This window comes from Numida meleagris, chromosome 2, assembly GCF_002078875.1.
Source record: "Numida meleagris isolate 19003 breed g44 Domestic line chromosome 2, NumMel1.0, whole genome shotgun sequence".
NCBI classification, from domain to species: Eukaryota; Metazoa; Chordata; class Aves; order Galliformes; family Numididae; genus Numida; species Numida meleagris.
In genome coordinates, this window is record NC_034410.1 from 3811048 (window position 1) to 3834600 (window position 23553).

The following is a 23553-nucleotide window of genomic DNA, read 5'->3' on the forward strand; positions in this document are numbered from 1 at the left end:
AACTCCTCTCTGCATCAGTGCCAGTGCCTCATCGCCCTCTGAATAAAGAATTTCTTCCTAACATCTAACCTAAATTCCCCCTCTTTTAGTTTAAAGCCATTCCCCTTTGTCTAGTCACTATTAGATCATGTAAAATGCCATTCCCCTTCCTGTTTATAAGTTCAGTTCAAGTGCCATAATGTCGCAGTGAGATCTCCTGGGAGATTTCTCTTCTCCAGGCTGAACAAGCCCAGCTCCTTCAACCTTTCTTCATAGGAGAAGTGTTCCAACCATTGAGGCTGGGGAAGACTTCACAGAGAAGGCAGTTGCCTGGGGCATGATTGGTTGAGGAGACTACCCAACAGAGGGGGAGACAGAGAAGATCTTGGGACATGGGGGGAAGAGGGGGCAAAGTAGAGAGATGACTAGAAGAACAGGCTATGGTTCTTTTCAGGGCTGGCAATCAAACAGGTCATTTCCTGGGTCTAGCAAAGAGGTCCCCCTTTCATATCTATCGTGTTAAAGTCTTGGGAAAAAAAATCAGTGAAAAAGGGAAATTACTTGTTTGGCATTTTGCACTGCTGGTTGTTTTGTGGGTGGTTAGTTTTGTTGTTGTTATTGTAGTTTTGTTTTTTACAGAAAAAAAAATAAATCCATGTTTTCTGAATACTTGAAACGTTTCAATGTAAAATGGCACCACAGGGCATCCAGAGTCCTGCAGCTTTGCAGCATCCAACCTCATTTTCCTCAGCATGCATGTGTCTCTCTCCCAGACCATTTCACAAGGTTATTGTACCTGCTGTACAGTGACAGATATGCAATACCTGCTGTGACTACTGCATGTTTGTACCCTGAGAGACCTAACACCAGTAATGATGTACTAAGCAGTGCTGTTCTGAATGTGAGTTAATCATAGAATCATAGAATGACTTAAGTTGGAAGGAACCCTTAAGCCTATCCAGTTTCAGCCCCTGCTGTGGCCTGGCTGGCCCACACCAGATCAGACTGCCCAGGGCCCCATCCAGCCTGGCCTTGACCATCTCCAGGAATGGGGCACCCACAGCTTCTCTGAGCAGCCTGTGCCATGGCCTCACCGCTCGGATAATCAGCAGGTCTAGTGGGGACATCACCATCTGCAAATAACAAAATTTGGAGGACATTAGCAACTTAGCAGGTGGTAACCTGGCTTAGACTACTAGTAGTCGGTCATTGCTCTAGGTCTGAAGCAATGTTGCTGAATTCGCTGTGTGGATTGGGATTAAACCCCTGGTGATCCTTGTGCAGGGCCTCGCACTGGCTCGGAGCATCAGGGACAGCGAAAGAGGCGGCCGTGCTCAAATTGGCATCATTGACAACGAGAAGGACTCCCCGGACCTCATCAAGATCATGAAGATGGTGCTGGGTGAGAGGCGTGGGGAGCTCCGAGACGCCATTCCGGACACGAAAGCAGACGAGCTGCAGAAAGCAAACGTCCGGCTCTATCAGTGAGTGTGGGTCTGGGCCCCCATCCCTTGTCATGGCAGGTGCTGTTAGGCCTGACCACTCGCTGACTCTGTCTTTCAGTGTCTACGAGAAGGACAACGACCTCGTGGTGCAGGAGGTAGCTACTCGGCCCCTGACACAGGACCTGCTCCAGCACGAGGTGAAAAGCATTAGACCTTATAGTGACCAAAGGGTGCTGTACTTTTCTTTATTTTCAGCTGAGCACCTGTTTTTATGGGGTATCTGATTTCCAGGAAATTATCAGCCCTTCCATCCTTCAAGATTAGCAGGTGTCTTCTGCAAACAAGGCAGTTTAGCCTCTACCTACAACTTCAGTAGCCAGAGGCAGGCAGTGGGTTAAAGCTACAAGAGATGGCAAACCCACCCTCCCAGCCAAGGGTGTTCTGTTGGGTTGAAAGCGTCTCTCATGAGCGTATAACGGCCAATTCTGAGCATTTCCCGGGAAAAATACATACTTCACTGCCTTGATGTTAAAGGGCAGCTCCCTCAGACAGGTATGCTTTCAAAATCAACGTACTCAAGAACCACTGCATGGTAGGGGTGGTGGTATCTATTGATACCGGGCTCAGAACTCTGCAAGGCAAGGAAATGAGCTAGATCTACATCTAAGTCTTCAAGAAGGATCCAGACTGGGTGGACCACAAAGGAGGACCCTTGCCTGGGGAGATCTTTTAACATCGTTTTTTTCTGTTTCGCCTCAGGACTGCTACATTTTAGACCAAGGTGGCTTTAAGATTTACGTCTGGAGAGGAAAAGCCTCCAACCAGGAGGAGAAAAAAGCAGCCTTCACTCGAGCTGTGGTGAGTGGTAATGTAGTGCCAACGATGTCGTGGGAGGTTAACTAGGCACTAATCTAGATCTGACCACTAATTAGTAATAAGTGTGGGTCTTGAGGAGCCAGCCTGAGTAATAACAGAGAAAGAATTTAAACTTCTAAGGGAGGTGTGATGGCATAATGTAAAATTGTTACTCAGCAAATCTCTCTGAGTGCTAGCTGTCAGTGAAACTTAAGAGGAAATTGATTACAGAAAAGCAAATGTAAAAGGGAATGCTGTATGTGACACAGTAAGTGGTAGACTTCTGGAATCCACTGCTTCAAGAGGTGGTGGAGGCAGAATGTATCAGCAGGGTTGAGAAGGAATTATACCGATTTATGGTCAATAAACAAATATTAAAGGGAGAAGGCTCTTATAATCTCTTATAATCTCTGTAACATCCACGATCCCATACTGTGGGAATTATAAAGAATAAAGGGATCGCACTGCAGATAGTCACAAGTCTCATGCGCTCTGCTAAATAGCATATCTTACTGTCCAAGGCTGCACAGACCACTGCTCTGACCCAGAAAGATGTGTCTTGTGTTCCCAGCTGAGTGTAATACTTCTGAGCAAGTCAGTGGGGAACTCAGTGACTCAGGCTCTCTGAAAAAAACCAGAACGGATATGTAAGAGCAACCTGCGCCAAGCCCAAGTCCATTACAGGCAACAGTAATTCACGCTGCTGATGGGTTTGGGCCCAGGTTCTACATGTGAATTGGAAACTGGCACAGGGCTCTTCCACTTGGTAGAAAGAGCTTTGCTATTAACTGCTGTTAACCTGGACCAGCCACCTGCAGCAAAACCATGGCTTCTGTTAGGGTAGAGCACTCCAGCACAGTACACTTCTGCGTCTCCAGATAATCTGCCATTTTCTGTCAGAGCACACCTCAATGCTTTCTTACAAAGTTGGCCTCAAAGGAGCCTGAGCATAGAAGGCATTTGGTAGTATTTCATGTCCCTTGGCATGTGAAAGTGAATAATACTGGGGAACTTTGTTTTTAATTCATCTATTGACTTACGTGAAGACCATAAATGGCTTTATCTTCAATGAGATCTTCCTTGGAGATACTGAACCTCAATGGCCCCACCTTAAATAAGATCTTACCTGGAGATTCCCAGCTTCATTACCATTTGCACCTGTGGTCTCAGAGAAGAAAAACTTAGACAAACTTTGACTAAAAACCTCTCACAATCCTCTGCCCCTCCTTTCAAAACCTGAACTCAGCTGCTTTTTATAGGCAATCAGCTCTGCAAATTCTGGCCCTGAGCTACAAATGTAGAACAAAAGATATCTCTTTCTTTCAGCGTGGCAGGTGGGAGGGATGGGAAGACCATCTGCTCTGCTTTTCCCTGGGGCTAGTACGTGGCTATGGTATTTACAGCAGAAGATGAGTGCTCAGAGGCCCACACTCAGGCTCCTTCCCAAACCATGGCTGTCAGCACCATACCTCTGGGTCATTCTGGAATCTGCTGAGATAAAGATGAGAGCAGTTCTCAAAAAGTAAGCAATGACTTTGACATTGTGGCAGACAGAACACCAGTCATTTTCATCCTTATCACATCGTATCAGACACCTCTGTTGAAGCACTCTTTTAACTCAATAGCTGCTCTATTTCAAAGAAATAATTTGTTTTGAGGAAAAAAAGAGACTTTGGTAGTTTTATCCATTCAGAACGCGTTGTGCTCTGGGGTATGTAACTGCCTGCATTCCTTCCTTGGCACACGTGCTCTCCATCACGCTAAAGGGAGGACAAGATCCCTGTTTTAGAGAAGGTCAAAGAGCTGGAAGAAAAGCAAACTCTGCTCGTGAGCCTAGTTCCATCACTACTTACCAGCTCCACTCCTGGATCCACCACCAGAAGCTGTCTGTAGAGCTGAATGAGATATTCTCTATCATAACAAGGCTGTTTGTTAGAGTTATCAAGTGAGATTTTTAAAAAATTAGATGCCATGCAGAGGTTAAGTTTAGGATGTCATCCAGGTGACTAGCCTCATACGGGACAGCTCTCTAAATACAAGTATAAACGCGAATAGAATGTCCGTAGACATCTTCATAAGTCTGAGTGCAAGTGCATCTTGGGGTGAATCCTGCCCTTGGTTACACTGCTGTGCTCAACTGGAGGTGGAGGTTTGCTTTTGGGGCTTTCATGCTCCTTCTCGTGTCTACAGGAAGCTTGATGTGTCTCCACTAATGTCCCTTTTCAACCCCCTAGGGTTTTATCCAAGCCAAAGGCTATTCTCCTTCCACCAACATTGAAGTGATCAATGACGGCGCGGAGTCAGCTATGTTCAAACAGCTCTTCCAGAGGTGGACGGAAAAGGACGAAACGCAGGGGCTGGGCAAAGTCTATACTGTTGGCAAAACTGGTGAGTTTGTTTTCAGAGACAAAAGTTGCCCTCCATTTGACTCTGCTGTCCATGATAGGCTATAGAGTGAGGGAACACCATTCACATTGGCTGTCCCCTGTCCTTAGCACTTTGAAAGTCCAGTGCATGTTCTCCTGTCCCATATTTTCCACCTTCTTCAGCAGAAGCAGAGAATGCTTTGGTTCTTATAAGAACCAAACTGCTGCTTATTCCAAACGTAAAGGTTGGCAGATCAATCTCACCTGAAAAATTGTATGCATAAAATTCACACTTGCAGAACTTCTTAATTTTCTTCGGGTAGAGCTAATGATGAACCTGACAAGGAAGTGCTGAGCAACATTCTGCTTTCATTTATGCCAGCACCCACCCAAAACCTTCCTGACGTCAATGGAATCATTCTGTATTGGTGTAAATGGTGCACCCATTTATCATGCTGCTGAAGTGAATATTGCAATGCATTAACTCCAGAGAGTAAACAACACCAAAGAGAGAAATCTTGCTGATGACAGACAGAAGCGGAAGAGATGCTGAATGTTGAATGAATGCAAATATCTCTTTCCTTTGCAAGTTCTCTCTCCCTGCTGTCCATAAATACTGTCTTCACCATGAGTTGGAGAAATGTGGTTGTTCTATTTCTGAAAGAAACATTTTTAAATGACAGAAATATGTATACATTTGGAAAACAATTACGAATTTTTAGTCAGGAGGTAACTCCTGTTTTTGCTCACCGATCATCACAACCTCACTGGAAAGTGCTGTATGGCCAGTTGCCAGCCAGTAACAGGTCAACACTGGAGTGCGTGCACTCTTACATGTCTCAAAATCGACATTTGCTTACTGGTGGCAAGACTGGCTTAATGCAACCACAGATCAGGTTGTTCTTACATGTATAATGATTGTGTGTGTGTGTTTGTGCATGAGGGGGATGCAGAGGGGTTGTATGTCACTTTGCGTTTACTGGATTCGTGCTTTTATTCTGCTGGTGCATGCAGCCAAGGTGGAGCAGGTGAAGTTTGACACCACCCAGCTCCATGCAAGACCAGAGCTGGCTGCTGAGCAGAGGATGGTGGATGATGCCTCTGGGAACATAGAGGTGAGAGAGCTCCTTTGGCAATTATAATCCAGACTTTTCTGCCTTTTTACGCACAGCAGCTGTATGAGCTGTGAAGGTGCTCACCTATCCTCCCCTACAAGTATGTCTGTGCCCAGAGCACTCTGTCCTCACATTGAGTACCTTGCTGCTTACTGAGATATTTCTCACACTAGGTGTGGAGAATTGAGGACCTGCAAATGCAGCCGGTGGATCCCAAGACCTACGGGCAGTTCTACGGAGGTGACTGCTATCTGGTCCTGTATACTTACCTCAGATCTGGCCGGCCTCACTATGTCCTCTACATGTGGCAGGTAAGTCAGACTGAAACAGAAGAGATCTGCTGTGTCTGCTAGAAGCCCAAAGGAAATAGCTGCACACAAAAACCCCAAGCCAATCATCCAGAAGAACTCACGTGTCCACTTGGAAATAGCCCAAACTCTGTTTTGTAGGCAACATGTATGCTCTGAGCCAACCTAGCATCAGGCTGAGAGCCAGCAATGCCAGACAGAAATGATAAGGGATTATGGGGCTTACAGTGTTGGTGAGGCATTGGCACAGGCTGTTCAGGAAGGTGGTGGAGTCACTGTCCCTGGAGGTGTTCCAGAAAAGGGTAGATGTGGCACTGAGGTACATGGTCTAGTGGTGTGGTTGGACTAGATGATCTTAGTGGTCCTTCAAACTTTAATGATTCTATGATTATATGTTGACATCCAACTCTGCAGTCTTGCAGATTGTCCTTTAAGGCTTCAGCTCCTGAAGATTCAGACTCCTGAAGAAGTCATGTAGTTTTAACTCTCATCTCATGATAGCATATATAGGACTTCATACCCTTTGTCACATCTCATTGCCAGTGGTATGTCTTCTCCCCAAGGGTCGCCATGCTTCTGTGGATGAAATCACTGCCTGTGCCCTCAATGCCATCGAGCTGGACAAAAAGTATGGGGACGAGGCTGTGCAGGTGCGCGTGACAATGGGCAAGGAGCCAGCACACTTCCTGGCGATCTTCAAGGGCAAGCTGATCATTTACGAGGTAATGTGGCTTTGTGCAGGTGGGCAATGGAAGGTGGAAGCACCAGTGGTAGAATAGCACCGATTAGAGAAATAGTTCAAAAAAATAAGCTGATAGTCGGGAAAGGAGCCTCTCAGCTCTGCACTGGCTGGTAGATGGAAGTGGTGGAATATTTCTAGCTCTCCCTTTGTGGGTCCCTGTAGAGCCACCAATTCTGTAGTGCATCCTCAAAAGCCCTTTCACCCTACAGACACAGAGAGACTAATTCCCATTTCTATAGCCTTGAAGAAGTCTCTGGTGGGATGGAAGCAGCACTGAAATTAATCCTGAGTATTAGGACAAGGAGGGATGGCTTTAAACTAAAAGAGGAGTAATTTAGTTTAGATGCTAGGAAGAAATGCTTTACTCAGAGAGCAGTGAGGCCCTGCATGGGCTGCCCAGAGAAACTGTGGATGCCCCATCCCTGGAGGTGCTCAAAGCCAGGTTGGATGGGTCCCTGGGCAGCCTGAGCTGGTGCGTGGCAGCCAGCCCATGGCAGGGGTTGGAACTGGATGATCTTTGAGATCCCTTCCAATACAAGCCGTTCTGTGAGTCTGTGATTCTATGATTCTTTGGTCTGTTGATGTGGGGAGGGCTATGAGCCCCAAAGTTGTCTTCCTTGAACCAAACGCACCCCGGATTAGCACCTTCACCTCCCAACACTGTCCTTTCCTCTGTTTCCTCACAGGGTGGCACAAGCCGGGCCCAGAAAAGCACTCCTGAGCCAGCGATCCGCCTCTTCCAAGTGAGGGGCACAAATGAGATGAACACCAAGGCCACGGAGGTGCCAGCCCGGGCCTCCTCTCTCAATGCCAATGACGTCTTCCTGCTGGCGACCAACCAAGTCTGCTACCTGTGGTGTGGGAAGGTGAGACTGCTGTGGGCCCAGGAGACTCAGCCACGGGGAGCTGAAGTAGCTGGTGTGGGTCTTGAGTCCCCTACCTCCACTGGGCCATGGAGCTGGTCATAGATTCCAAGTTACCAGCTCAGATGAAACTCTCAGTAACAGCTCGAAAACTCTATGGAGCAATGGTGTAGGATCAAGGTATCTCAGCCCCATAGTTAAATTTTTCTAGTCTGCCACTAACTCAGCCTCAATTTTATGTCCTGAACTCAGGGCTGCAGCGGAGATGAGAGGGAGATGGCAAAGATGGTGGCTGACATCATCTCCAGGAGGGACAAGCACACCATTTTGGAGGGACAAGAACCAGCAGAGTTCTGGGAAGCCCTGGGAGGCAAAGCCCCTTACGCCAGTGAAAAGAGGTAATGGTAACTTAGTTGTTCCTCTGGGGTTGGCCAGGCAACATTAAGGATCAAACCCTTACAGGAAGGTAGGTAAGCACGTTGTCAAACCAAGCTTTTGGGAATATTCTGACCTATTGCTGCCTTTGGTGAGGATGTGGAAACAATCAGAAACCACACTAAGGTGTCTCCTGTCTGGGTTTTGGGTCTTGGTTTGGATGGATTTCCCCGCAGTCTATCTACCTTGTATCTTGTCATAAGGGCTACATGACCCACACAGTCCATTTCCAACCATTACTGGACTTTTAAGCAGTCCCAAGAAGATTCATGAAATTGAATTGGCATTCAAACAACTCAAACTTATCCAACCCTCTGAGCACAAAACGTGTTCCTCTGCAACCAAGTGATCAGTGTGTCTTCCACCTGACAGCAGGCTCCTGTGCACAAGGAGGGAAGCAGTCTGCTTTATGCTTCTTTGAATGGAAGAAGTGTTACCTTTTAAAATTGTTAGAATGGTCCAAGTATCTCATGCAAACCAACGTGGCCGAGTTTTAGGCCCTCTGATGTGTGTTGCCATGTCTCCACTTCATCCAGCATGGACCTGACTAGTAGTGGTAGGGCCTAATGCTAAACCACAAAGGAACGATTTCCATCTCTCTTGCTTTTTCTTTCCCTGCCATGCACGAGGAAGGTTTCAAGAGCAGATCACACACTACCAACCTCGCCTCTTCGAGTGCTCCAACCAGACAGGTCGGTTCATCATGACAGAGGTGGTGGATTTCTGCCAGGAAGACTTGGATGAAGACGATGTCATGCTACTAGACACTTGGGAAGAGGTCAGCACAGACTCCACCTTCCCTGCCCTCCAGACATATTTCCAAACAGGTTATGGCTTAGTTGGCCAGAATCCATCATTCAGCATGACACTAAGGGCAGTAGGCCTGGCTCCCCTTTCTTGGTGGTACCTGAGAGCTCCCCATGCTCAGATCTGGAAGTCCAGTGGGGCATTATCTGCATGACAGACTGCTCATGCTCCAGAGAGGAGGCAGCAGCCAGGATTCCCCTTACAGACATCTGGTCACCCCTTAATCTACCCTCACCTGTGCAAGGGTTGAGCTGGACAAAGTTTGCCTTTACCATCCCACCACAAGAGTAGGATGGGCAAGTTCCTCAGGAGGACACCAGGCCCATGCCCTGCCCCTAGGCAAGATGAGCTGTGCCTACATCCATATTTATGGGCTCGCACAAGGGGGTGGCACCCAGAACACTTCCTCATATCCCAGCACCAATGGTGAGGACTTGCTCTTGGTAAGGGGCTCTGAGGGCTTTGCTTCTTGAGGGCATTTGAGTTTTTGACCATGCAAGTACTGGGCTTAACTACCTGGAAACATTTGAGAGCTGATTCCTACAATATTTTTGCTTTGTGTCTTTCTCAAAATCAAAATCTTTCCTGATTGGGAGTAAACCTGAGATAAAAATCCCAGAGGGCTATTGGGAAACAAGAGTTGCAGCCTTCTCTCCACTTCACTTGTCACAAGAGAACAAGCAACTATGTCTGCACAGGTCCTACCTACTCACTAATCTGCAACACGTTCTCTCATTGCAGATTTTCCTCTGGATTGGCAAAGCCTCCAACGCATATGAGAGGAATGAGGCAGTTGCCTCAGCTAAAGAGTATCTCAAGACCCATCCTGCAGGGAGAGACTTGGCAACTCCAATCATACTGGTGAAGCAGGGCTGTGAGCCCCTCAACTTCACAGGGTGGTTCAACGCTTGGGACCCCTACAAATGGAGTGTAAGTTGCTGGAAAAGCCCTGGGGTGTGCATGTGTGCTCAGCAGTGCTTAAACGGTGTCTCTGTCAGTGAGCCATATCCTATATGGTGTGTGGAGCAAAACCTCTCTGTGACATAGAATCATAGATGTGTTGGGTTGGAAGGGACCTTAAGGATCATCTGGTCCCAATCCCTGCAGTGGGCTGGCTGCCCCCCACGAGCTTGAGCTGCCCAGAGCCCCATCCAGCCTGACCTTGAGCACCTCCAGGGATGGGACATGCACAATTTCTAGGATTGTGATTTCAGTCAAAAATGCATTTTTCATTTTGAAAACAAAATGTTCCACATCATAAAAGCAATTGAAAGATGTGTTCGGTTTTCGAAATACAGAAGAAAAATATCTGTCCCATCTATAAGGGCAAACTGAAACGTAAGATGTGAGCAGGTGGGTCTTGTCTCCAGGTTCACAAACTGCCCATCAAATCCCCATGCCTAGAGCTGCTGAGAGGGGTCACCTTTGGTCCCTATGTACAACCCTTCCTCTTGAAAGCAGATTTACAAACACAGAAATGGAAAACCTGGAGGGGCTTCAGTGGTTAATAGATCTGAAATATCATGTGGTTTAGTGGGCATGGTGGTGATGGGTTGACGGTTGGACTAATGACCCTAGAGGTCTTTTCCAACCTTAATGATTTTATGATTCTATGATTCATGCAGAAGCGATCCTGCCAGGCTCTGCACCCAAATTCCTGCCACCCGATGGCACTGGTGTGCGCCGTTTAGGAAAGGAAAAGTTGCTCCGAGCTGGTCTTCTCCGAGATCGTGTGTGGTGGGCTGCCACTGGTTGTCCCTTCTCTGTACAGTAATTTGCATGAACATCGGCGTTCAGATGCTTCACGAGCAGTCTCATCTTCTGGTTACCCGAAGGGCTGTGGATAAGTCCCACACTGGAGCAGGGTGGTGGGGTAGAGGTCCCAAGGGAATCTCACAGAAAGACGTGTTCCTCCTGCAGCTGAATTCGCATCATCTTTCTTTGCAGTCAGTGGGGTGGCAGAAAGTCTGTCTGAACAGCTGGGTTTGGACAGATGATTCCCAGAGCGCCGACCCTTAAAACAATGTTGATGCTTAGAACAAAGGTCAAAAATTGTTTTTTTTTCTTCTGGAGAACTGCTGAAAAACAAGGAGGCAGCTTACAAAATGCATGCCTCTAAAAGTATCCCCCGTAGGCAGCTTTAGCAGCTACAGACAAGCAATCCAAACTGCGAACATCCCAGCAACATCTGGGATGTGTGTTCATTGCTCTGCTTGGGGTCTAAATCTGTTTGTTCTGCAGTGAATATGTTTGTGTGGTTTCCTCTCATTGGGGATCTCTGCTGGATGGTGCTGTTAAGAACTGACATCTCCTGGCTGCTTAGGAAAGCACAGTCATCCGCTTGCCAATATATATAGCGTGTTCCTTTTTTAGGATATAAGAGGAACCTGGTCACATGTGGCACTAAAATTTGTTATTTTAATTTCGCCTGTTGTTCATCTGTCTCTTTGTTTTCAAGTGACAGCTCAGAGTCTCCCAATTCCAGGAGCTGGGGATTAAGGGAGACCCCAGGTGCCACCTCCGTGGTCAGCACTGGGTGATCTGCTGAGCCCAGAGATCAGGAGCACGTGCTAATTAATGCTGGCCTGTGCTTCTCACGGCTCTCTTAACTTTCAGGATGGCAAGTCCTATGAGGAGATGAAGAACAGCTTAGGAGACGTGTCAGCTCTATCTGAGATCACGGTGGTGAGTGGCTTCTGGACCAGATAGATGGGAAATACCTGAGCTTAAACATCACCTCGTCCCCCTGCCTGTTCAAATGAAGGAGAGGCTGTAGTGATCAGAGTAGGTGTGGGGACCTCAAGCTGTCAGGATCAGAGGCGTTCTCCTCAGTGGAAAGCAGAGAGAAATGTCATTAATAACCCATAAATACAATACGTGCAACTAAGAGTTGTATGAGCAGCTTGTAGAGCTGCATCTCCCAGGACCACAAACATGGGGCCCATGGTCAAGAAGGACACAACCCAATGGGAGATCCCACAAAGAGAGCACAGCATCCCAGAGGTCCCAAACATAGCAGTCATATGGGATCGGTTCTGCCACGAACAGGGGGAGGAGGAAGGCTGGAAGGTAGCGGAAGGGGCTTTGAATCAGGGAGAGGGCACTGTGGGTAGGAGTATGCAGCTAATGTAGAAGTTTTAGACATGGTCATATCTAATCTTACCTTCTGTGCTCCCACATGCAACTTTCCCTGCAATTGGGAAAAATGGGACTACCGTAAGTGTCTTCTGTTATTTCTAAGGGCTCTCAACAGGATGGTGTTTTTAACAGTCCTAACATCTCAATGTAACGTTGATGGAAGTCCTGGACTGTTCTAGTGTTGTCTTTCTCTTTGCTGCTTGGCTCTCCAAAGCCGCAGATCAGCAGATAGCCTGTGCCAGAACAGTCCCTTCAGCCCCAACAGAAAGATCCAGAGGTAGCCCACGGGTTGATCTACCAGAGCTGTTTCTCTTGACATGCTCTCCTCCATTTTGCAGGACCTGAACAACATCAGCCTGAGCAAAAAAACCCTCAGCATGACCAATCTGGTTGGTTCAAGCCCATCAAGTGCTTCCCCCGAGTATAAATCGCACTTCAACCACAATGACAGCAGCAGCTACACTGACAGCAGCACCTACAACAATGGCAGCCCTTTCACCATGCCCAATGGCAAGGGAGTTTACTCCCGAGAGGTGCTGATGAACAAGACTGTGGATGAACTTCCAGAAGGAGTGGATCCCACTAAAAAAGAGGTGACAGCACTGCTGGTTTTATGCCCTTGTAACTTAACTAGGAATGTAGTTGTAGGCTACATGCAGCAGCAGGTCAGGTTATTTAGTCCTACCTCAGGCTCAGGGAGATGCCAGCTGGACACCGAGGTCTCATGAAAACATGAGAGGAAACTGTGGTAGTTTTACTGTAGTTAAAATATTCCTTTTTTTTTTTTTTTCTAATGGAAGAAATGTTAGTTTTGCCAACATCTGTAGCTGAGTGCAAGCAAGCTGATGGAAGGGACACAGGGCTGCTTCCTTCTATTCTCTACAACCCATGTTTGACCAGATTCTTGCCCCACTTGATCTCCTGGCTGACACATGGAGCCAGAGAGCTGATCTCTACTGGGCCAGCAGCTCTGCTCTGCAGCAGTCCCCATGTGGAAAGGACTGTGTGTCAGCTGGGCTGTACAAGTCCTTTCTTTTACCCAAAATGCCAGAGAAGATTTAACTTCCATGTCTCACAGGGTATTTCTGTGTCTACTGTCTACAAAACTTCTTGTCTTTCCAGCAATGAGAGTGAATATTTCAAGTGGAATATCTGGGGGGAAGGAAGCCAAGGGGAGATGCTTTCACTGTGAATTGCTGGCTTGAGAAACCACTCAAAGCAAGCCAACAGAATTTCTCGGAAGCAGCGTTAATTGCCCTGGCTTGAGTATGATTAGCAGGAACCAAATTCTGACCAGAGCATGCTAACCCCTCAAAACCAGGGCATCTTCTTGGGCTTTTGTTCCCCTGGTGCTCTGGGGCCCGGGATGAGGAACAGCTGCTGCAACATTTCATTTCCTACCATGAGGACAGACAGCAGGACAGGAGTTGTTTGTCTGGGGTCAGGGCTCAGCTCTGGCATGGCGAGGAAGGGACGTGGCTGATGGAGGTGTCCCAGCCTTTGCACAAGCAAAAACTGACCTCCCCTTGCTCTCTCTTCCCGCTGCAGTACTATCTCTCTGATGCTGATTTCCACGAGATCTTTGGGAAGTCCAAACATGAGTTCTACCAGATGCCCAAATGGAAGCAGCAGAATGAGAAGAAGCAGTGTGGACTCTTCTGAGACCGTAGGGACTACCCGGCATCCAGCGACTCTGGGACCAACCTTTGCTCTCTTAGGAAATGAAGGGAAGAAGCACAGACATTGGCTCAACAAACCCAACCCCACATCTCAATCAGGCCAAGCTCCAATGCAGTTATTCCAGCAGCTTCTGTTCAGGGGATGGCAAAATGTTTTGCAGAAATGGCTTTGCATGGACTTTTTGCCTCTTTTGGACACTTTATTGCTGATAGTTGTGAAGACAAATGGTCACAGCTGCATTGTAGCCTCTTCTTTCCTCTCCCTTTTGCAGTTTGCCACATCTGCAGGATCAGGATCTTCCTCCATTTGTAAAAGTTTAGAATTAGGCAAGACAATGGCAACTTGCAGCTGTTACATAAATTCTGGATGGGGAGAGAAGGGGAAAGCCCTAGGGGGACAGAGGGGGAACCTTGGGGTCAGGAAAAGTAATGGAGTAGACAGATGTGTGCTGGGGTAGCCCATGGAGTACAACTGGCCAGCTCAGCACCTTCTCACCCTGCAGAAAAGCTACTCACCAAAACCCAATGAGAATCAATGTAGCTTAACATGCACGGCCTAACGCAGGTAAAACTAAGAACTTGGGTTGGGGGGAAAAAAAATGCACATACATATTTAGAGTGTATTTATTAGCTGTTCTATTTCAAAAAGATGATGAGATTTGTGGCTAGATGCAGCTGTTGATTTTGACTGCCCAACAAGACTCTGCATCTCCAATCTCACCTGGCCTTGCTGAGCATGACTGGGTGCAGATGAGCATGAGTGCACCTGCCCACAGAGCAGAGCCTTGATGAAGCCAGGAGGGTTTGGAGGATGAGCTGAGGTGGAGTGTGTCCCAGTGGAGGGCTCCATCCCTGTGATGTCCATCGACTGAGGGTGCTGGTTCCACATTGAGCTCAATTGGATTGGAGGGGGCAGGGGGAAATGTGAGTGAGGAGTGATGAAGGGATGCAATTGTATATGAAAGGAGGAAAAAAAAGTATGTTTAAAAACTCAAGAGATGTGGTTTAAAAGCTTTACTCCGTTTCCAGCCTGACTGACGATTCCAAATAAACAGCCAACAGCAGCATTGGAAGTGTCCTTCATCAGTGTGTGGGGTAGGATGGTGTCACCATCAGGCCAGGATGGTGGCAGGGACCTCCAGGTGGTGGGATCTTCTGGACAGATCTTACATGCAGAGTAAGGTAGGGGTCGATCAGAGGCACAAATGGTCCTAATTAGCTGTGTGATTGCTCCGATTGTGCTCACGATGGATAGAACCACTGCACTTTTTCCCTGCTCCAACCACTATCACCATGGCTGGAAGCAGCAATCTATGTACAGTATTTATATCACCCTGCTGTGGCATGCTGTTGCCAGTTCCCATATTGACAAATTGCCTGTGCCACTTCATAACGTGCACAGAGAGCTGTGGGTGCCCCATCTCTGGAGGTGCTCAAGGCCAAGTTGGATGGGGCCCTGGGCAGCCTGAGCTGGTGGGGTTCAACCAGTCTATGGCAGAGGAGTCGGAGCTACATGACCTTAAAGGTCCCTTCCAACCCAAGCCATGCTATGATTGTATGATAAAATGCAGCAATTCCACCTATCACCCTACCAGTGGGTATTTGAATGTAATTGAATGGAGAGCGGCAGGAATCCAGCCAGATGAGGGAGATGAGGCCATTTTGCTCCATGTTGCTTTGGTTCCTGATGCCCTGATGTTCACCAGAATCATCGAATATCCCAAGTTGGAGGGAACCCACGAGGCCCTCAGCTGCCCCTCACAGACCTTGCCCTCAGACCCTATGTCACTGTAGGACTCCCAGATCTGCCTCAGAGGCCTGTGCTGCTCTTGAACTCTTTCAGCCGCTGGTAATTAATTCCATTTCAGCCTTTTAGGTGTGGATATAATTCACATTTAATCTGGAAATGGTTTACAACGTCACAGATTATTATAGTGAGGAGGAAAGATCAGTTTGTCCAACAATTACTGCAGCATAACAAACTCCAGGTTGGACTGAAGGAAGCCCCATTTTGCAGTGGGCCCAAAGATCACTAAATGCACGCTATTTTGGACTCAAAAAAGGTGTGGAGCAGAATTTGCTTAAAAGGAAAAGAACCTCTTTGGTAGCAGCCCACCCTCTCCAACGCCAGCCATGCAAACCCCCAGGATGACTGACAACTTACTTAAAGAAATTAAGTGGGTATGTCTCCAAGTTCATGTGTTTTGCATTCAGGTAAGCCAAAGAGGCAAACAGGGACAAGTAATAACTGGACTTTTCCAGACTTTTTTAATAGTCTAACACAGTGTTAGAAACATCGTTAGAACTTCAAAATATATATTATTTTATTTCAACAGTCTTCACTTAACTCCATAGTTGTGCTAGAAAAAAAAACACCTTTTGTCATAAATACTGGGTTGTTGTTCAAAACTCTTTTGTCTGCGTGTGCTGGTTTACCTCTGCAGTGCAACTGGGACCAAGCTAACATTTAAAAAACTGTTCCTATCGCTGCTTCCTCTGGATTAAAAAAGAGGGTTTCCTATGAAAACAAAAAGTTCTACTGCAAAAAAAAAAAAAAAAAAGCCCTACTGTCAGTTCAGTGTATTTCCACTCTCATTGGCAAAAGACATTCTCCCAACGTCCCTCTGAGTGGGTTTCACTTCGGGTTAGAGGGAAATCTGCCATTCGGCAGTTTCATTCTCCTTCACAGGATAAGAGCCAGGCTCTGTGAATGCAAAGCGACCTGGCTGGAAGCCAGGCACACAGGCAGAGTAAGATTCATGTATTTTTTATTGTCATACAAAAAGGAAGTCAAGTTATATAACACAGCCCTTTGTAGTGCATCTTTCTTTTTAAATCTGTAACAGATAAGAGGCGAATCGTGTCCTCGTTTAGGACTTCATATGGTAAAGGATGGCTGACATCTGAAGTTGCAAGAAGTCACCTGGTTTCTGGCCACTGGTTTCAGTGGCAAGGTGGGCTTTTCTTGCACAGATGTTAGGTGTTTTGTCCAGATGTGTGACCGAACCCAAACCAGGAGCTGTAATTCGCTAAAAAGGAGTCTCTATCCTCTTGCTAAAAGCAGAATTAAAAACCACACTATATAAAGTGAACTTGAAAACACAGCTGGATTGGCTGGACAGGTACAAAAGGATTAATCTCAACAGCAGCACTGGGATGTTTCCAACTCGCAGGAGGAAGGGAATTAATGGCTATTTCAAGTCAGGGCCCCATGGGCACCATGTGCTGCTCTGGAGAAGGCACTGGGGATTGGATGGGACCCTGACATTGGCAGATGACACGTGATGAGTTCCTTCTAGGTCTGTAACAAGGTCCACTGCACCCTGAAAGAGCTGAGCTGCTAATCACAGTCCTGGATGTTGACATACACAAAGAGGGTGGAGGAGGAGTACGGGTCTCCGTTCTTGGTGAGAAGGTGAATGTGGCGGTAACCTGGAAGAAGGGACACAGATGGAGAGTGGCCTTTAGTCCTGTCAGAAAGATATTTCCTAGCATTTGTCAAGACCCAGCAATGACATTTCCCTGTCCCTGAAAGCTCTTTTTCCCTGTGCCCCACAGAATAGGTAGGTCAGAGAGGTATGGCTTTGGGCATTGGTAACATAACACGCCCAAGGCCACCAGTGACAAGGGGATCCAATGCCCTGAGCCAGAGTTCAGCAGCTGCTCAATAAGTCATCTGTCATCTTGCCCAGACAAGAGAGCAAGGACTAACCCAAGGTGTGGTGGGCACTGGACCTCTTATGTAGGACACAAGAGATTCCCAAAGCAGTCAGAGGGTAACGGGGAGCAGGGCCTTACCTTGCTTCAGACTGGTGAAGGGAACGGTATACTGCCCGATGAAGTCGTTCTTGGTTGACATGTCAAAGTCTTCTACTACAAACCGGACCAGGGCAAGCGTAGGGATCTCTATGTCAAATGTAAACTCTTCATCCCACTTTGGGTTGAAGCCTGAGCAACACAGACAAGGGAGGAGATTAGAGCTTCTCACAAACAAGGAGGGAAGCAAGAGATGCTCAAGCAAGGATGCTGGTCAAAGATGTTTGCAAATAAGGATGGAGACTTTGCCTGACTGCCAACCTAACCTGACTGAGGTCAGAGTTCTCAGGAAGTGCCGAGATTGTTGTTCCCAGTACTTATGAATACACCTGGTATTAATAAATCCTTCAGTTCAGGCTGTTCACTGCCTACCTCAGCACTACATCTGCAGAAGGCAGTGAGAGGCAGGAGGGGGCTGACCAATCACAGAATCCTAGGTTGGAAGGGACCCATAAGGATCACTGAGTCCAACTCCTGGCTCCACAACAGACCACCCAGTGGACCACCAAGAAGGAACAGAGAGGAGAACTATGCCTTTGTGTTATGACAGCTTTCTGGGGCTTTATGCCTCCCTGAGTGCTCAGGGTGCACCCATCCATCATAACTCAGTGCCTCAGCTTCCCTGTCTGCAGGAAAGGTTAAAGAGGAGTGCCTGATTACAAAAAGCATCATCAAGTCTATGGACAAAATGCTTTATGTCAGCCTGCATAATGGCAGTTTCTGAGACAGCCAGACTAGCCCCACTTCTGTCATGCATAAGGAGCTTCTGATCCAGACTTAAAAAGAAAACAAAGCCATGACCATCAAGTCATATGAGAGACAAAAAGAAAATGCAGTGCTTTCCCTCCAGGTCATTGTGGTTGCTCCCTGCAGTTTCAACAAACCACTCCCCAGAAACAAACAGGAGAACAGGACATCCTGTTCGAAACTCCGCTGCCATCAGCATAGCCTGTGTGGAGTGGAAGCCCAAGGACAGCAAAACATCAGCTCAAGCCTGCTGGTCATGGAAGGTCTGTGGGTGATGCAGCAGGAGGCAGCAATCTTTCAGCTGGCCCCGATGGTTCCAGGTGGGTCTGTGAATAGTGCCATAGCAAAACACATGTGCTGTGCTGAGTTGCTGCATTTTATTTGAACTTTTACGGAATTAAATCAACTGGACTGTTCAGATAACTCCTGATCCCGCTCATCCTTGGAAAAAAAAGAGTGACTGGTCCCACGGGAGAAGAAATCACAAAACTGAAAGGGAAGTCATTAGCCGTAGGACAGGAGATTTAATTGTGCTGACATCTGTGGGGGATTTTCAGCCCATCTCAGAGCCATAGTGAGACACCAAGAGCTGCTGAGCCTGCAGGTTCTCACCACCTTTGGAGCTCCATGCCTATGCAGCTAGGGCTCAACTTGCATTCACAGCCCATTGCTTCAGCCCCAGCACCATCAAACCAGGTGAGCTGCTGAAGCGCAGTCACAACCAAGACCTCAGCCCATTTGGAAATGCAAACCCATCTCTGCAGCTGACCCTTTCCAACACTGATAGTTTGCTTCTCACTGGGTAACTCCCCCTCCAGCATCCTTCCAGTATCCCTCCTGCCAGCCGCAGGCTGGCTGTGGGGCCAAGTGAGTTGAGCAGCCCTCAGGAACAGGCCTGGCCATTCTAAAATGTTCCTCACGCAGCCTCCACTCGAGACATTATAAAAATGGTTGTAGGCAAAGGAAATGACCGTGAGCTTTTGGAACTGGGCCAGACTTAGTCAAACAGGAAAGGAGGAAAAGGGAAACAATGTTCGCAGGGAGGAAAATATTCATCGCCTTTCTACTTCTTGGCTCTTACTCCATGCATAAAAGCCGTGTCTGTGTGTGTGTTTGCGAGGGTGAGGTCTGATTTCTCAGACTCCTCTTGCCTTGGTTATTTGCACAGAAGAGAGAACTGAACTTGCCCTGTACTGTTACTGAAGGCCACAGAATTCTGACCCTCATGGCTTGGAGGAACGCCACGGCCATGTTTGACCAATGAGAAATGGTCCATGGGGAGGTGAAATATCTGTGAGACTGTGAAGGAGCCTGGCTCATTGGATCAGTGGGCTTACAGCCTTCTTCCCTCACCTGCTACATTGCTGTGATGTGCATTAATTTAGCATTGGTGACACTTTGACCAAGAGAATGAGCAGATGCAGTGTCCATGCCCTGAGCTACAGGAAATGTTCTGCTTTTGCACAGACTACATTACATATGAGAAGAGGCTGAGAGAGCTCAAGCTCTTCAACCTGGAGAAGGCTAAGGGGGTTATTATGGCCATCTTCCACTTTCTCCTTATAGAGAAGATGGACCCAGACTCTTCTTACACATGCACATCAAAAGCATGACGGTAACAGGCACAAATTGCAACAAGTAAATTTCTGATTAGGTGTAGATCTTATTTTAACCTAAGTCAAAGACTGGATCACTTGCCCAGAGAATGTGGGCAAACACCATCCTTTGAGATACTCTGAATTCATCTGGGTAATAGGTTGAGCAAATTGAGTTAACATACAGGTTGGTCCTTCTCTGGGCGGGGTTTGGAATGGACAGCTCTATAGTCCCCTGCAACCATGCTCTTGTGAGTTTGTAGCTCCACAAGAGGTCTTCTCTGGGAAGATCTTGAAGGAATCTTGTGTGTCCCAGGTAAGATCCAACTGCATGGAGATAAGGAGCATTTCCAAATCTCTAGCTTTGCCAATTTGGCAGCCAATTTCAAAACAACTCAGCTGGCTGATGTTGTTTTGCAGGCAATTTCTGTCTCCAAACAACTCAGAAATAAAAGAGGTGGAAGAACTCCCAAAAGAAATGCCCCATATGGACATCAATCTGTTGTACAACCAGGGTCCCTGCACTGAAGTGGGCCATCATCACCTAGTACATTTGCTTTGTGTGAGTGAATTTGGATGTATCTGGGCAGGCCACAGGGCAGCAGGTCTTGATAAAGAAGATGCTGCTACATGAAACCAAAGGGTTACAGCCCCAGGGCATCACAGCATGGAAGAAAACCCCTTACCATTGTTTTCAATGACTTTTGTCTGCTTCTTGTTGTTATCCTGTTGGACACCATGGATCTCAATTGTTACCCTCGGATCAACAATGGAGTTTTTGCTTTTGTTTACTTTGGGCAGCTGCTGACCAGAGATGATCTGTGGAGGAAACAGAGTTAAAGGTCAGGACACCAGTAGGAGAGAGTGGTTCCCTCTCCTTCTCCAGGACTACAGGGCCTGTTGCTGGTGCTGGTCATTCAGAGCCAGCATCGTGACGCTCTTCAGAGGAAGCTTTAATGATCTAAAGCATCTAATGAAATATAGTCAGGAAAAAGGCAACTTCTCTTTCTCTCCCCAGCGTGATTGGGTGATACTTGGAAACAACAGTGGTGAGTGTTGACTGCGTGTCTATAACATGACTGTATGTTCACCTATTGTAAATACTGTCAGTTACCTCTCCTGCTGCCAAACAGTAAACATGTGCGTGGAGGATGAGACTCCATGCAGGACTGAGAAAGAGACCCCAGCAGTGGTAAATGAGTAGAGTTTGGATAACATTGTCCATATGGGATCAGGAAAAGGAGAAGGTACAACCTACCCCCCCCCCCCAAAATGGATGCCACTGAGAAAATTTTCTGACTTCTATTCTTACTTTAAGCAGAAGCTTCTTCTTTGTCCCCCATGTTCCTTCTGTGATGGATTTTGGATTGAATTTGGTTTGCTCATCCCGGAGGAATTCTGGCTTTAAGACATACCCAGAAAACCCATTGTCCTGGAACCGGCCCTGGTAGACATCCATTTCTGTGCCTCCTGTCTGGAAATTTAGGGCAACTGCAACATAAATAAGTTCAGTCACTTTCAGATAAATCAATAGGAGTCTTTTTATACCAACTCTATTCACATGAAATTGCACTTCATGGACAAAAACATTCACTTTTCCATGCTTCGAAGAGCAGTGATAAGCTCTGCCCCTCACAGCCTGCTTGCCCTGAGGATTTCTTCCATTCAGAGATGTTAGAAGCAGGAGAAGACACTATGGCCATCTCAGTCATCCTCCTGCCTACTACAGGGTCAAAAAATGTCCTGCACTGAATTTTTGTCACGTGATTGAACAACTGCGTCCTCTAGATAAACCCATTAATTGCAGTGAAGCCACAAATCCTTCTCAGGTTGTCTCTCTGTCTACTTAAAGTGCAGGAAAGGCCCTCCTAGTGGTTACAAGAGCTGATCTCTTCCAGTGTCCAATAAGCCTCTCTGCCTGTAAGCAGCCTGGAATTGCACATCTACCTCAATCAAGGTCCCACCACGGCCAGGTCATGATTAACATGGCCAGCTTAACCCTCTCCAAGTTCCCAGTTGCACCCACCAATCTGGCAGCCAACGTTCCACAAGTCAACAGGATTGTAGTTGGAAGAATCTGTCCTCCAGCCTGCAGGGTAGATCCGGCTCAGGTGCCTGATGTTATGATGAATAAAACTGTTTCCTACAGAAAAAAAAAAAAGAAGAAAATGTACATTTCAGTGATGAGGGCTACTATTTCTTGATGCTGCTGTATATAGTGCTTCTCTGTCTAGTCTGGCTGAGTGTGAACTGCCTGCATAAAATACCCTTCTTGGTAACAGCCCGTGACATTAAGTCATTCCCACTGTTTCCCATAATGACATGAGCGGTCAAAGAGACCGTGACCTATGGCTTTGGGGTGCCTCATGTTTAAACACCACTAGCTGTCACTTTATGGGGGACTGGGACATTGGATGGCCTTTTTCCAAGGTAGAACATACATACCAGACTCCTGAGCTAGTTTCAGAGCTTTGCTCTCTGAGAACGATGACATCTCATAGAAAGCCCGAGGGTGGCTGGGGTCCTCGAAGCCATTGAAATGAACACTTTTGCAGTAGACAACTGTGTCCGACAGTTCCTTGGCCAGCTTGAGGGTGTCACTCTAAAAAAAAAAAAAAAAAAAAAAAGAGGTTTGTGAAGAGCTTCTGCAGTCCTGCTCAAAAGCAATAATTGTGTTTTCTCCACAACCCCTGGGTCTGCCCGTTTTGATCAACTACAGATGGAAAGGATGCCCATCATCAGCTCCCAGTGGCACCACCATGCAGATACAGGGTGATAAAGGGACAGACTGCCCTTGCTGTGTCCCTTGCCCTGCACGGAGAGGGCTAATCCCTCCTCTCAGAACATCACGTGGAACAACTCTGCTGTTACCTGCATAGGTAACAGTATGGGCACATTTCACCAGCCATTGACCTGTCCAATTATATCACTGACTTCCCAAGTGAGATAGATGTTTTGATGCCCTTGTGCCCCAGACCTTAGGCTTTTTTGTCTTGAACTAGGAAGTTCTCACAATGCCTTGGTGCCAGCTACTCTGCAGCCTTGATGCAAAAGTGAAGTGAGCGTCATCAGCTCCCACCAAATGCAAGAAAAGAAAATTAGTCTTCAAAATCATACACGCTGTTGACTACAAAACAGAGAAAGAAATAAAACCCTCAAAGGGCAAACAAATCAGCAAAGGAAAGTATATATCAGACCAGATTCAGAGGCAATATCAATCAATTTTGTCATCAGTGGGACTGAATTTATTTATGTCATCTGTGAACCTGATCCACAAGGGATATGGCCTTCACAATGACCTGCAGTCTGGAAAAAAATGAATGCCCTCACGTTAGGGAGCAAAACACTAACGTGGTGGTAAACCTTTTTCCCACAGAAATAGTCATCCCAATTGCTTTGGTAAACTGACACCCTCTCACCATAGTTTTTTCTGCCACACAAGGTCACCAAAATATGGCCAGTGAGGGCGCAGATATGTCCCAAAATGTTACCAGAAAACCATCAGCCCATGGTAAGTAACAAGGTCATGATGGATTCATGAGAAACAGATATGTGGAAGTCAGATGGAAGTGAACTGAACATGTGCTCTTCCACTGCATCTATAAATCACAGAATCATAGAATCACCAAGGTTGGACAAGACCTCTAAGATCATCCAGGCCAA

At 47.0% G+C, this 23553-nt stretch overlaps 2 protein-coding genes across 4 annotated transcripts in view; one reads left to right on the forward strand and one right to left on the reverse strand.

The window, feature by feature from the left end:
- The window catches only part of VILL (villin like), a 32922-nt gene extending 18123 nt beyond the window's left edge, over positions 1–14799 (forward strand). Inside the window, exons 7-20 of the mRNA XM_021388640.1 lie at positions 1264–1463; positions 1543–1621; positions 2184–2282; positions 4514–4667; positions 5660–5760; positions 5934–6071; positions 6632–6790; positions 7497–7676; positions 7926–8071; positions 8742–8886; positions 9657–9845; positions 11532–11600; positions 12392–12646; positions 13602–14799. Coding sequence (XP_021244315.1) covers positions 1264–1463; positions 1543–1621; positions 2184–2282; positions 4514–4667; positions 5660–5760; positions 5934–6071; positions 6632–6790; positions 7497–7676; positions 7926–8071; positions 8742–8886; positions 9657–9845; positions 11532–11600; positions 12392–12646; positions 13602–13715 — 2028 coding nt within the window. The 3' untranslated portion in view covers positions 13716–14799. The remainder of the gene's footprint in view (positions 1–1263; positions 1464–1542; positions 1622–2183; positions 2283–4513; positions 4668–5659; positions 5761–5933; positions 6072–6631; positions 6791–7496; positions 7677–7925; positions 8072–8741; positions 8887–9656; positions 9846–11531; positions 11601–12391; positions 12647–13601) is intronic.
- The window catches only part of PLCD1 (phospholipase C delta 1), a 50262-nt gene continuing 42686 nt past the window's right edge, over positions 15978–23553 (reverse strand). For all 3 annotated transcript variants that reach the window (XM_021388642.1, XM_021388643.1, XM_021388641.1), the window contains 6 exons: positions 22336–22492; positions 21917–22033; positions 21203–21381; positions 20577–20709; positions 17531–17680; positions 15978–17164 (listed from right to left, as the gene is read on the reverse strand). In XM_021388642.1, the coding sequence (XP_021244317.1) occupies positions 17073–17164; positions 17531–17680; positions 20577–20709; positions 21203–21381; positions 21917–22033; positions 22336–22492 (828 nt within the window). In that variant the 3' untranslated portion in view covers positions 15978–17072. The remainder of the gene's footprint in view (positions 17165–17530; positions 17681–20576; positions 20710–21202; positions 21382–21916; positions 22034–22335; positions 22493–23553) is intronic.